General features: G+C 43.5%; 1 protein-coding gene across 1 annotated transcript in view; it reads right to left on the bottom strand.

The window, feature by feature from the left end:
• Positions 1–12,541, bottom strand: part of dcc (DCC netrin 1 receptor) — a 385,109-nt gene that overhangs the window by 51,810 nt on the left and 320,758 nt on the right. Inside the window, 5 exon segments of the mRNA XM_041969439.1 lie at positions 1,435–1,551; positions 1,823–2,046; positions 3,119–3,269; positions 3,272–3,283; positions 9,446–9,511. Of these exon segments, the coding sequence (XP_041825373.1) occupies positions 1,435–1,551; positions 1,823–2,046; positions 3,119–3,269; positions 3,272–3,283; positions 9,446–9,511 (570 nt within the window).

The following is a 12,541-nucleotide window of genomic DNA, read 5'->3' as shown; positions in this document are numbered from 1 at the left end:
CTTGTAGTGGACAAATGAAAACGCTGGTCTGTCTGTCGGTTCTTTTTGCCACTTGAAACCTGAACGTACTTGCATGTATGTGGCTCCACTAGAGAGCTTGTGCGAATGTAACCCTGCTGATGGTGGTGCAATGCTGGGATCAGACTGCAGGAAGCTTAGTGTTACAGCCGTGTAAGCTTCGTGAAGACCACAGTGAACATTTCTGAAGTGTTTGAAGCCTGAGAAAGGCAAACACCCCTATCATCACCAAAGGCTCTTTACTATACTCATGCTTATATAAAGTTTGAACAAACGTTTAAGAGTCCGTGCAGTTTAAGTGCTCCAGGCAAACAAACACTAAGATCATGAGACATTTTTACAGATTCAACTTAATATTTAAATTATGAACCTGATATTTCAGATGGTTGGAAAAAAATTTTTATACTAATATTTGAAGACTCTGGTGTGGCAACACTTGTGTGGAATGTTTACAGCCTTTGTGTTAAATAAAACTCTGCTATTAGAAATGTGAAAGAAATGAATAAAGCCACATTTCACTGTGACTGTAACTGTCACTGTGGGGCGGCAGTGGCTCAGGTGTTAGAGCAGGTCGTCCAATGATCGGAAGGTCGGCGGTTCGATTCCCGCTCCCGCAGTCATCTGTCGTTGTGTCCTTGGGCAAGACACTTAACCCTCCTTGCCTCTAGTGTTGGCATCGCTGGTGTGTGGATGAATGTTTGGTGATGGTCGGAGAGGCCGTAGGCGCAGACTGGCAGCCACGTTTCCGTCAGCCTGCTCCAGGGCAGCTGTGGCTACACAAGTAGCTTACCATCACCAGGTATGAGTGAGGAGTGGATGAATAATGGATTCACAATGTAAAGCGCTTTGGGTGCCTTGAAAAGCGCTATATAAATCTAATCCATTATTATTATTATTATTAAAACAAGGAGGAGCTCAGTTTGCAGGCTGAGGGTGTCTCTCCTCACACAAGAACATCCATCATTGCTTCAGTTCAGCCAAAATTATCTTTTAATGAGCTCAGAATGTTCAGCGAACGCCTCACTCATGTCTCTGGAGAACACCTCTGGAGCTTGACCCCAGAACATCAGCTTTTGACTTTCTGTTTCTTATAACAAATAATAAGTAGTACAAGGGTTTGAGTGCATTGGTCGGCTTCTTGGAGTCAGCAATAGAAACATAATCCACCCTTGACACCACAGACTGGAACTAACAGAAGACTCAGCCTAGCTTCAGGTGCACAGAATCCACCACCAAGGATGAATATTGAAAACTATCATTAAATCTGGACCGGAGCATACGAAGTCTGCATCTTGTCAGAAAATTAAATTCAGCTTAGAAGTATGTTAGCATAGTTTGTACTAGAATGAAGAGAATTGCAACATTATGTTTTGAGTTAAGATCACAGAAACAAGAAAAGGAAACATGCAAACGTACGCGTGTTACTCGGCTGTGAGTCCATGGGAATCATCATTTTTCCTCTCGTTCCCCTCCTGGCGGCCAGGGAGCGGTCCAGCGTGGAGATGCTGCTGGAGGCCTCGTCAGCATCCGCCCCTGCAACATCACAACATTCACATTCCCCATCAGGAATTCCAAAGTAAGCTCAGCTGTCTGTTCACCACTGGGAGACGTCACATTTATTTAATTATCAGGTTCTTGTACAGCTATTCTAATAAAGATGACAGGAATGAAGCAGTGAAGACAATTGAAACAGTTCTGACTAACGAAGCGAAGACTTTGAGGTTGAAGTAGGACAGACTAAAATAAGTGATCACGAAACGTTTCGATGACACAAAGCTGCATTTAAACAGGTGAAGGGGGGTACCTGAGTGACTGCTCTTGCTTCCCATCTGGCTCTCTGATTGGCTGTGTGCCACCTGAGGGAGGTCTTGGCAGGACTGGATGGGTGAGTCCCGTCCAGACGGGGCAACACTGGGAGCCTTTTCCATGTTTTTCATCTCCATCTCCTCGTGGTGGATCCACAGGTCCGGAGGCCGAAGGTCCTTCTGGCTGCCCTTCCTCTTGCTGGAGCTGTGGCTCGCTCTCTTCCTGCACAAACCATGACCGATGCAGCGGAGGAGAGTGAGTTTGATTTCAGGCAACAACAAACTGAAAACAAACAGCTGTGGGAGGAATTCTCCAGCAGTGACTGCTGCACGGAACTCTGCTGAGCAGATTATAAAACAATGCCAGCTAAATCCCACAGAGTGGATTAAAATGTTTGACATAGTGTCATGAACTGGATGACAGAGGAATAATAAACAGGATTATGGCAGCTGAAACACAAAGAAGTGGTTTATGAAACGGTAATTAGAAGGAAACTGCTTCTTGGCTGCATGCCTGTTGCACTGCCGGCTAGCGAGAAGTGGGTCTGAGGCTCAACAGGATGGCATGTATTATTTCAAGATTTGTCCCACAAATAACTACTAATAACTAATAATTAAGACTTTAACTGGAACAGAGCATGCTCAATGCTAAGACTGTGCGGTTATTTAGGGTTGGGGTTCCTTCAAGGGAAACAGTGACCGTTGCCATGGTGATGGCTGTTTGGATCACCCACAGGAGCTACACATGTGGTTACTGCAACAAATGCAGTAATATTATATATAGAACTAGTTTGATATTGAGAATGCAGTGCTGTGTTTCATGACGCTTGGCTACAGGAGACTATCCTCGACTCTACACACAGCTTTCAGACTCAAAGTGAGGAGGCATTGTAGCTGTATTTAATAGGAGATTGAGTCATCATGGACCCTGACCTGGACCTGTTGGGGACTTTTCTGGAGCTCCTGGAGCTGGTTGTCCAGAGAGGAAAGCTGCACATGCTGCTGAACTTGTAATCTGGTGAACGTTTATCAGTATGTTTCATACCAACAAGCCGTTACTGGTTGAGCATGAACACTTCACCAACGTCACATTTCAGAAGAAAATCTGCTTCTGATGTAGATATTTTATGCCACGGATCAGGGACTGCTCTTTACTCTGAGTGTTTCAGAGTGGAAATAAAGATGACGTTAATACAAAGCTGTGGGTTATTACTGTAATCACAGAGAAGGAGCTCTGAACTGGAGTTAAAATAAACTAGAAAACAACTTGGGGGTGAAGAGGGGAAAGGTCTTACTTCCTTTGCTGGGCAGAGGAGCGGCGGGTGCAGATGAGAGCCACAATCACGCACCACGACCACGGTGACGCCCCCCCAACAGACACCACAATGATGACCAGGAGGTTACTGTTCTTCTGGGGCGTGACGCTGCCGTGAGGGGGGCGCATCGGCCAATGGGCGACTCTGGAAAACACATGAAGGACAACTCAGGGCTGGCAGCAGACAGGGAAGATGCTACAGGATGCCTTTAGAAATGTCGTAGATAACACAGATGGTTGACATGACACATGTTTATCTCTTGCTTCCTTTCAGATGATCAAATTCCAAACATATAACCTGCTTTTAATAAAAAAGTCTAGACTCAAATAAACTGGTAAATTTTATAGAAATCGTTACACAGATCTGGTTTCTCTCATAAACACTACTAAAGGAAAAAAGAATAAAGGGCTTTTGGACTGGAGAAAGGGAATAGAAGGGCTGAAGGATTATTGTCTCTTTTTAATCTCAGGCGACAAACTAAACATCACCCTCCACGTTGCAGCTCTACCTGTTCACCTGCTTGTTAATCAGCCAATCACATAGCAGCATGTAGTCATGGAGATGTGGTGAAGACAACTTCCTGAAGTTCAAGCTGAGCATCAGAATGAGGAGAAAGAGGATTTAAGAGACTTTGAACGTGATTACTGGTCTGAGTATTTACTGGGATTTCCACCCCACAACCATCTCCAGGGTTTCCAGAGATGGTCTGAAGAAGGAGAAAATTCCAGAGCAGCAGTTGTCTGGACCAGGATGCAGCAGAAGACACAGCCGGGTGCCTCCTGCCAGCTAAGAAACAGGAAACTGAGGCTACAATTCACACACACTCACCAACACTGGACAATAGAAGATGGAGAAAACGTTGCTGGTCTGATGAGTCTCCATTTTCAGCTCCACATTCAGATGCTCGGCTCAGGAATCTGCTGGAAACATCATGAAAACATGGATCCATCCTGCCTTGGATCACGCTTCAGGCTGCTGCTGGTGTAATGGTGGGGGGAGGTTTTCTTGGTCCACTTTGGACCCCTTAGTACCAACGTGGCCTGGTTTAACCAGCACAGCCTACCTGAGTATTGTTGCTGACCATGTCCATCCCTTTATGACCACAGTGGAGCATCTTCTGATGCTACTTCCAGCAGGATAATGCACCATGTCACAAAGCTCAGATCATTATCATCTGCACTTTAAATGACTTTTATCCAGCACATCAGCCCATCTGAGAAACTTTTACCTTGACAGAATTCCAGCTTTGAAGGAAGTTGGAAAGAAACAGACCAGATTGGATCAGTGGATACTCCACTTCCAGCTCAGTTGGTTACTTCAAAGTTTGTACCAAAGCTCATCCAGTCTAACACGTAATGAAGGAATCACTTAGCATAACGTCTAATTTCATACGTGGAAATCTGAAACTGCTGCTGACGTCAGAAAAAACAAATACATCAACCTGTAATGATTCTAAAGAATCTTAAATGGGCCATTTGAGTCTGCTAACATGTCAGTGAGCAGCTCCTCTACTTTGTCTTCTTCTGGAAAAGAAACTCTTTTAATGAAATAAACCAGTCTACAAGCTGAAATGTTAGACAATGAAATAAAATGTAAAGGTTTGAGTGGAAAAAATGGCACTGCTGCAGCTGCTTCACAAATCAATACAGCTCATGTATGTATGCATGGAGTTGGAGGACAGGTGTATGGAGAGGAGAGTGGATGACACACTCATTCATTACCTCGATCTTGGAGGACAGCAAAAAGAAAAAAGCAAGAAACAAATGAATGTGAGGTCTGAGAGGAGAAGAGAGGGAAGAGTTAAAGACAGGAGAGTTGACGGAAAACTGGGAGAAGGTGAGGGGAAGAGAAAAGAGAGGGAAAATATGATGAAAGAAAAATTAAGAAAAATGTTTGCGTGTGAGAGACTTTACCTCTTCCACCTTCTCTCTCTTGCTGGTCTCTCTCAATGAAAACCACAATCCATCACAGCTTTCAGCTGCAGCTCGTGTACCAAGTCTCTCATTTATTTCCCTCTTCAAACTTTCATTTAATCATCTTTTCCTTTCCTCTCAAATGAGTTTTATTGAATTTGCAGGTGAAATGTGAGTCTGCTGAAGCTCCTGCTGGTGTCACAAGGCCACCAGGTCACTGAACCAATGCCTGTTAGCACCAGGAAACACGACGGCATGCGGCCCAGAGAAGCCGGAAGATTGACAGGCTAATTACGCTCCTCAGGTCCAGGATGCAGAAAGACTACAACAACGTGATTAATGACATCCCATCATAATTATCACAGCACCGAATGGAAACATTTAACACCTGGTTAAGCGCCTCATCTCCTGCATCATCTGCTGATTCATTGCATCAGCGGTAATGTGAGGGCCCAAAGTCCAGAAGGGTTGCACTTTATCTCTTCTGCCAAGATCATTTTCCATAACTGAATGTTTTTCTAACGTGCATCCAATCATTAGCAGAGACAATGTAATGGTGAAACTTGACTAATTATGCCTGATTTATGCAGACAAATGTCACATAATTAAATGCCTGCAGCAGAACTGCCATCAGCTCTGAGCAGTTTCTGGTTAGCCTGGAAAATCTGCTACAAGCAGGACAGAGAACTGTCGGCAGAGCTGTTGCTGCTGCGCTGTTGCACCTTGCTAGCACCGGGTTGGACCTTTCCCTTCAGAACACCATCTCTCTGCAGCACATTCACTTTGAAGTCATTAAAGCTGCAGCAAATCAACACCGAGGCGACGGGAAGAGCAGCAATCCAAAGCTCAGACACCCAGCAGGGACACAAAGAAAGCAGCGAATCCTGGCTGATTCCCAGAAATCTTTCTTACTTACAGTATTTATTCTCTGGAGAGAGGAGCAGAAAGTCCTGCAGGGAAAATCTCAAAGTTGACGTAAGCCCACATACAAACATCTATCCTTTATTTAGACACGGAAACGGGAACCACGGAGTCTGATCTGGTGCTCAGTATACTGCTCATATTGCTTCATATAAAGTTGTATTTCCTGCTGTCCTTCATGGAAACTACCTTTCAAGTATTAAAACCCGATAAAGATCCTGGACAACAGGATCAGAGCTATGCTGCTCATGCAGGCTTGTGGAAAACAACCAGTCAAACAGATGTTCAGCATCATCACGGTTAGACAACACGTGTTAAAATGTCTTGGTTTAAATGTTTCTTATTGCTTTAGACAGCAGTTTCGCATCAGTGATAATCTGATTAAAAACAGATAATCACCAAAGTCCTGAGGTCGAGTGAGATTACAGAGAACGGACTGACCGCTTGGGTTCAGGAAGCAAAGACCTCCTTTAGGATTGGGCTTCAAAATGTTCTTTTTAATAAAGCTTATAGTTAGAGCTGGCCTGGAGACCCTTAGCCATCCCTATGGGCTATTCAGCTTTTTCTGAGATGTCAGAATGAATCTAAAATGTACTATTAACCTTTACATGTGAGCTTAATTTGACATTTAAACCTTTGAATGCTCACTTTAAAGTACTTCTAACTTAACATGCTGTTCTCCAACTAGGCGATTAACACCAAAAAGAACAAAATTAAAAGAAGCATCTGAGCCGGAGCACTAAATGTTCTGATTCAAAGATGCTTTCAGACGGTCCTCTTCCCAGTCCTCTGGGTCTGGGTGAGACATCAGACCCAGACCTCGCCTTCAGCCTCATTTATGCTCTTCGTCAAATATGCAAATGCATATGGATGGAGCCTTCTGTTTGTATTCTGCCTCCTACACCTGCATGTTGGAGCCTATTCTCAGAGAGCTTGCAGATGAGTGTCCAGACAGCAAACGGTGCAGTACCAGCAGAAACTACAGGGGCAGTATGACGCAGTGTAGCTCTCCCACTGTTGTCTGCTGCACAGGCTCTTTTCATGTCTCTGAGAATGTGCAGTATCCTTTATAATGATCACATGATCTCCTTCACCGCCGCCATGTTGGCTACTGAAAGGCTGTTTCATCCTCCATGAGAAGCCAGAACTTCCTTCTTGTTCAAATGTGCTTTTGTGGTTGGGGAGAGCAAGGTCCTTGTTCTCAACACATCAGCCAAGCGAACTTTCTACTCGTGGAGTTCTGAGAGGTAATGTGGGATTGGTCGGACATCTGAGGGGGGGGTGTGCGTAACATGGAACAGCGTAAAGTTGTCAGTGATGCAAGGTTGAACGGATAGTTTTACTGAACAGCTGATCCAGGTGATGAAAAAGTATGAAAATAAACATATCAGGTAGTAAATAAAGACACGACACCACTGCATGCTTCCCCCGACCCGCCCCCCTGCAAGGAATGCTCAATCCCGCCCCGTCCACGGTAAGTCAGCATTTCAACCCCACCCTCCGCCACGGGCGAGGATTCAACCCCGCGGGCGAAGCTTTTTGTGGAGGATGAATTAATAGAGCCAATACAAACTTTTTTCCTGTTCATGAAGCCTTGAGAACAAGAAGAAAGTTCTGGGTTTTAGTGGAGTAAGTAACAAGCTGGAGGAACTCAGAGGTGAACTCTGCACTGCCCTCTAGAGGACGTATTGTCTATAACCATGCAAACGTAAAGGACGCATGGGGAGCATGAGGGCAGTTATGTTTGACATGGATGTAATTACTCCGGTAGCATTTGGGATGAATATTTTCTAAACTTCTGGTGCAGTTACAGCACTGGCAAGTTACATGAAATTCAAGGTAAAAAGACTTAAAAATAAACAAAAAAAAAACATGATGTCAGAAAAAGTACAAAGAGAAAAAAAAAGCTTGTATTTTCTGAGGTACTTGAGGTTTCAGGGGAACATGATGGTTTAATGTGTTCTATAATTTGCTTTTGCAGAAATGTGAGATATTTTTAACTTTAACTGCATGTTGCTGTGAGCATCTCTCAACCTGAACAACTGCCAGCTCCCTCTCCGGAGAAAAGGAAAAACACATGGAAAGCCTCATGTGTGAGAAAAGCGGTGCTGAGAGTGTCCTGGTCACGGATCAGTGTGGAGAGCTCAGCACTGGGACTGGCAGACATGCAGAAGTGCACCTCGGAGAGGGAGTGATCTTTCTCTGCCGCCTTTTTTTTTCTCTGAGCGGAGTTAGAGATGAAAAACTGTCCAGCTGATGAACGAGGCTCCGACCTGGCCGACCTGCCATAAAGCCAGCGCAGGGCGGAGGTCAGGCTTTATGGTTGCCATGGCAGCAGCAGCTGCTTCCAAGTCTGCCAGCAAGATGCAGAATCAGCACCAGATACTGACCCTGACCTCATCATGGGGGGGGTGTAACTCTGAGAGAGAATGACTTTGTTTCTTCACGATTTGTATGTTTAGCAACAGATTTAGCGTTAGCAGTAGTTTCATCAGCATCATTCACAGTATGAACCGCTACCGTTAGCTAAGCTCGCATTTATATAGTCCAAACTGAGATTAGCTTGTGTGGGTAAAGTTGTTAGCATGAACGTAGACTGTGGTTCATCCTGCATGTCAGCATGTGTGGAACAACAACTTGAATCCAGTTACTGTAAAGTCAGCATTAACTTTTATTTTACTGTGCTTTCTACCCAAAAAGGAATTAGTATCATTTATAAATTAAACATTATAATTAGCAGCGTCAGGTTCAGTTTTACTACTAACAGCGTTAAACCCATCTGAAGGGATCTGACAATCATTGCAATCACTGCAGAAATATAGTAAAATAACTAAATTGTTTTTATGGATTCTGTCCCTCAGAAGGATTCAACATCAGATACCAATACGCCGTCAAAGGGGCGATCCGTGGGATTTGAGTTTCCCCTTTAGTAATTATCCTGTCAATGACCCAGTAAGTTTATTATTTTCCAGGTTAGTGATGTTTTCATATAAATAAAACTAAATAATCTGTCAACTTTATGAAGTTATTATGGTAGCAGAAAGTCATAAAAGATCATGTTTTACTCCTGATCCTGTCACATTAAATCTCTAATCGTTTGCATTACATTGGAAATGATAACCGAGGGATTTCCATAAACCAGCCATTCTTCTTCTCTGTGAAGTTGCTGTTTTTGTCCTGCTGGATGGTGAGAGAGTGGATCTAATTTAATTTTCCTGACAACAAACAGGAAGCAGTGCCAATAGACTAAATCAGTGACTCTGCGAGCCATTAAAGTAAGTTTAGACCTGACTGAGCACAGTGATTAGAGAAAACCACTGAAGGCTTGTGATGATCAACTTATACTGCAGAGTATTAGAACACATCAACACCCGCTCGCTTCCCAGGAGACCTCCGCATTCTGGTAGGTTTCAGCAAACTAATGAATGTACGGGTAATCTTATGCAGTGTCTGTTTAAGGAGGGTGCAGTACCGTTGATGCTGCTCCTGTCAATCAGGTTGGTGTCAGACGGCCAGTAGGTGTGTTCACCTCCACGACCTGGATGGAGACAAACAGGATATCAGGAAGGGCCAGAAGGAAAGAAAATAGACTCAGAGCCATTTGATAGAAGGAAGAGCATTGATTGCCTTCTTCTTTGTTAAAGTACTAGTCATGCTGCGTGAGTGTGTAGTTCCTCCTGTTATTTCATTTAGTCCAAATCTCACATTTTATCCAGCTGCTCTGTTGCTGTCACTGAGCTGGATGTTTGGAAGTTGTTGTTAGAGAAAACTCTTGCAAGTATTCACAGGTAGCTGAAGAGTGCATCCTGCATCCATCACAGCAGCATGGCTTCACAGGAGAAGAGTCCGGCTGCTGAACTGGCCTGCCTGCAGTCCAGACCTTTCACCAGTACACAACATCTGGAGCATCATGGAAGCAGAAATCCAGCAACCAAGGTCCAGGACTGTAGAGCAGCTAGAATCCTGCATCAGACCAGAATGGGACAACATTCCTCTCCTAAAACTCCAGCAACTGGTCTCCTCACTTCCCAGACATGTTAGAAGAAGAGATGCTACACCATGCTGAACACCACCCTGGAACTACTTTTTACACCATGCTGAACACCACCCTGGAACTACTTTTTACACCATGCTGAACACCACCCTGGAACTACTTTTTACACCGTGCTGATTAAACTGATGCCCTGCAGTTATTTTTGGTGCCAATGCTGAAATATTAAGACACAGTTGTTGTTGCTCGTCTGCCTCTATTGCGATCTTAACAAACATTTCTCACCTCCGTCTCAAAACTGTGGCATCTAACTCTGCTCGTAGTTTTGACTCAACCCCACAAAGGTTCAATCAAAATGGTGTGCTTTGACATTTTCTGTACTAAAGTCTTACAGTTTATGTAATTTGCAAAAAACCTGCAATCTTTGGTTCTGTAGAAATGAATGAGATATGATCTGTGGTCAGACAGGAGCTGTATAACACAGACAAATTATATATGAAAAGGGATTTTTGTTGGCTTCCATCCAGTGTAATTATTATTGGGTTATGTCTTTCTCTCACATCTTCTCAGAGCTTCAGGTACTCCACTATAACTCATATTTTTCTCTGCTTTTCTGCTCAGCTCTGAAGGTGAGGGGTGTTTTAAACCTGTCATAAAATCTCTCTCTCTCTCTCTCTCTTTCTCTCTCTCTCTCTCTCTCTCTCTATATATATATATATATGTACAGGGTGTGCAGAATTATTAGGCAAGTTGTATTTTTGAGGATTAATTGAGGATTAATTTTGTTATAGAACAACAACTATGTTCGCAATGAACACAAAAGACTCATAAATATCAAAGCTGAATATTTTTGGAAGTTGGAGTGGGGATTTTTTAGTTTTAGTATCTTAGGAGGATATCTGTGTGTGCAGGTGACTATTACTGTGCATAATTATTAGGCAACTTAAAAAAAATCAAATATATACCCATTTCACTTATTTATTTTCACCAGGGAAACCAATATAACTCAACAACATTTTATTTCAAACAAGTTGCAGACATAGTATACAACAGAAAACAACAAGCAAACTACATATACCAGTTTGCAAACCAATATAACAACTCAAAATTTACAAATATACATTTCTGGCTTTCAAAAACAAAACAAAAACAAATCAGTGACCAATATAACCACCTTTCTTTGCAAGGACACTCAAAAGCCTGCCATCCATAGATTCTGTCAGTGTCTTGATCTGTTCACGATTAACATTGCGTGCAGCAGCAACCACAGCCTCCCAGACCCTGTTCAGAGAGGTGTACTGTTTTCCCTCCCTGTAGATCTCACATTTGATGAGGGACCACAGGTTCTCTATGGGGTTAAGATCAGGTGAACAAGGAGGCCATGTCATTATTTTTTCTTCTTTTAGACCTTTTCTGGCCAGCCACGCAGTGGAGTACTTGGATGCGTGTGATGGAGCATTGTCCTGCATGAAAATCATGTTTTTCTTGAACGATGCTGACTTCTTCCTGTACCACTGCTTGAAGAAGGTGTCTTCCAGAAACTGGCAGTAGGACTGGGAGTTGAGCTTGACTCCATCCTCAACCCGAAAAGGTCCCACAAGCTCATCTTTGATGATACCAGCCCATACCAGTACCCCACCTCCACCTTGCTGGCGTCTGAGTTGGAGTGGAGCTCTCTGCCCTGTACTGATCCAGCCACGGGCCCATCCATCTGGCCCATCAAGACTCACTCTCATTTCATCAGTCCATAAAACCTTAGAAAATCAGTCTTATGATATTTCTTGGCCCAGTCTTGACGTTTTATCTTGTGTGTCTTGTTCAGTGGTGGTCGTTTTTCAGCCTTCCTTACCTTGGCCATGTCCCTGAGTATTGCACACCTTGTGCTTCTTGGCACTCCAGTGATGTTGCAGCTCTGAAAAATGGCAAAACTGGTGGCCAATGGCATCTTGGCAGCTTTACGCTTGATTTTCCTCAGTTCATGGGCAGTTATTTTGCGTCTTGTTTTTTCAACACGCTTCTTGCGACCCTGTTGACTATTTTGAATGAAACGCTTGATTGTTCGATGATCACGCCTCAAAAGCTTGGCAATTTTAAGAGTGCTGCATCCCTCTGCAAGACATCTCACTATTTTTGACTTTTCAGAGTCCGTCAAATCTCTCTTCTGACCCATTTTGCCAAAGGAATGGAAGTTGCCTAATAATTATGCACACCTGATATAGGGTGTTGATGTCATTAGACCACACCCCTTCTCATTACAGAGATGCACATCACCTGATATGTTTAATTGGTAGTAGGCTTTCAAGCCTGTACTGGTTGGAGTAGAACAACATGCATAAAGAGGATGATGTGGTCAAAATACTCATTTGCCTAATAATTCTGCACACACTAAAAATACATTTCTGTGTTGGGCAGACCCTCCTGGCGCTCACAGGTCAACGACGTTTTGGATTGGACTTTTTGTTTGTGAGCAGCCCCTGGTTATTGTGCTGGCACCCTTCAAAATCTCTTCAGAAAGTTTCTCCAATTTCTACAGAATTCTTGTTGAGTTTTCTGAAGAAGAAGAATAAAGGTATATTT

The sequence above is a fragment of the Melanotaenia boesemani genome, chromosome 19 (assembly GCF_017639745.1).
Source record: "Melanotaenia boesemani isolate fMelBoe1 chromosome 19, fMelBoe1.pri, whole genome shotgun sequence".
In the NCBI taxonomy this organism is placed as follows: domain Eukaryota; kingdom Metazoa; phylum Chordata; class Actinopteri; order Atheriniformes; family Melanotaeniidae; genus Melanotaenia; species Melanotaenia boesemani.
Note: the sequence above shows the minus strand (reverse complement) of the source record. Positions and strands in the feature narration are given on the sequence as shown.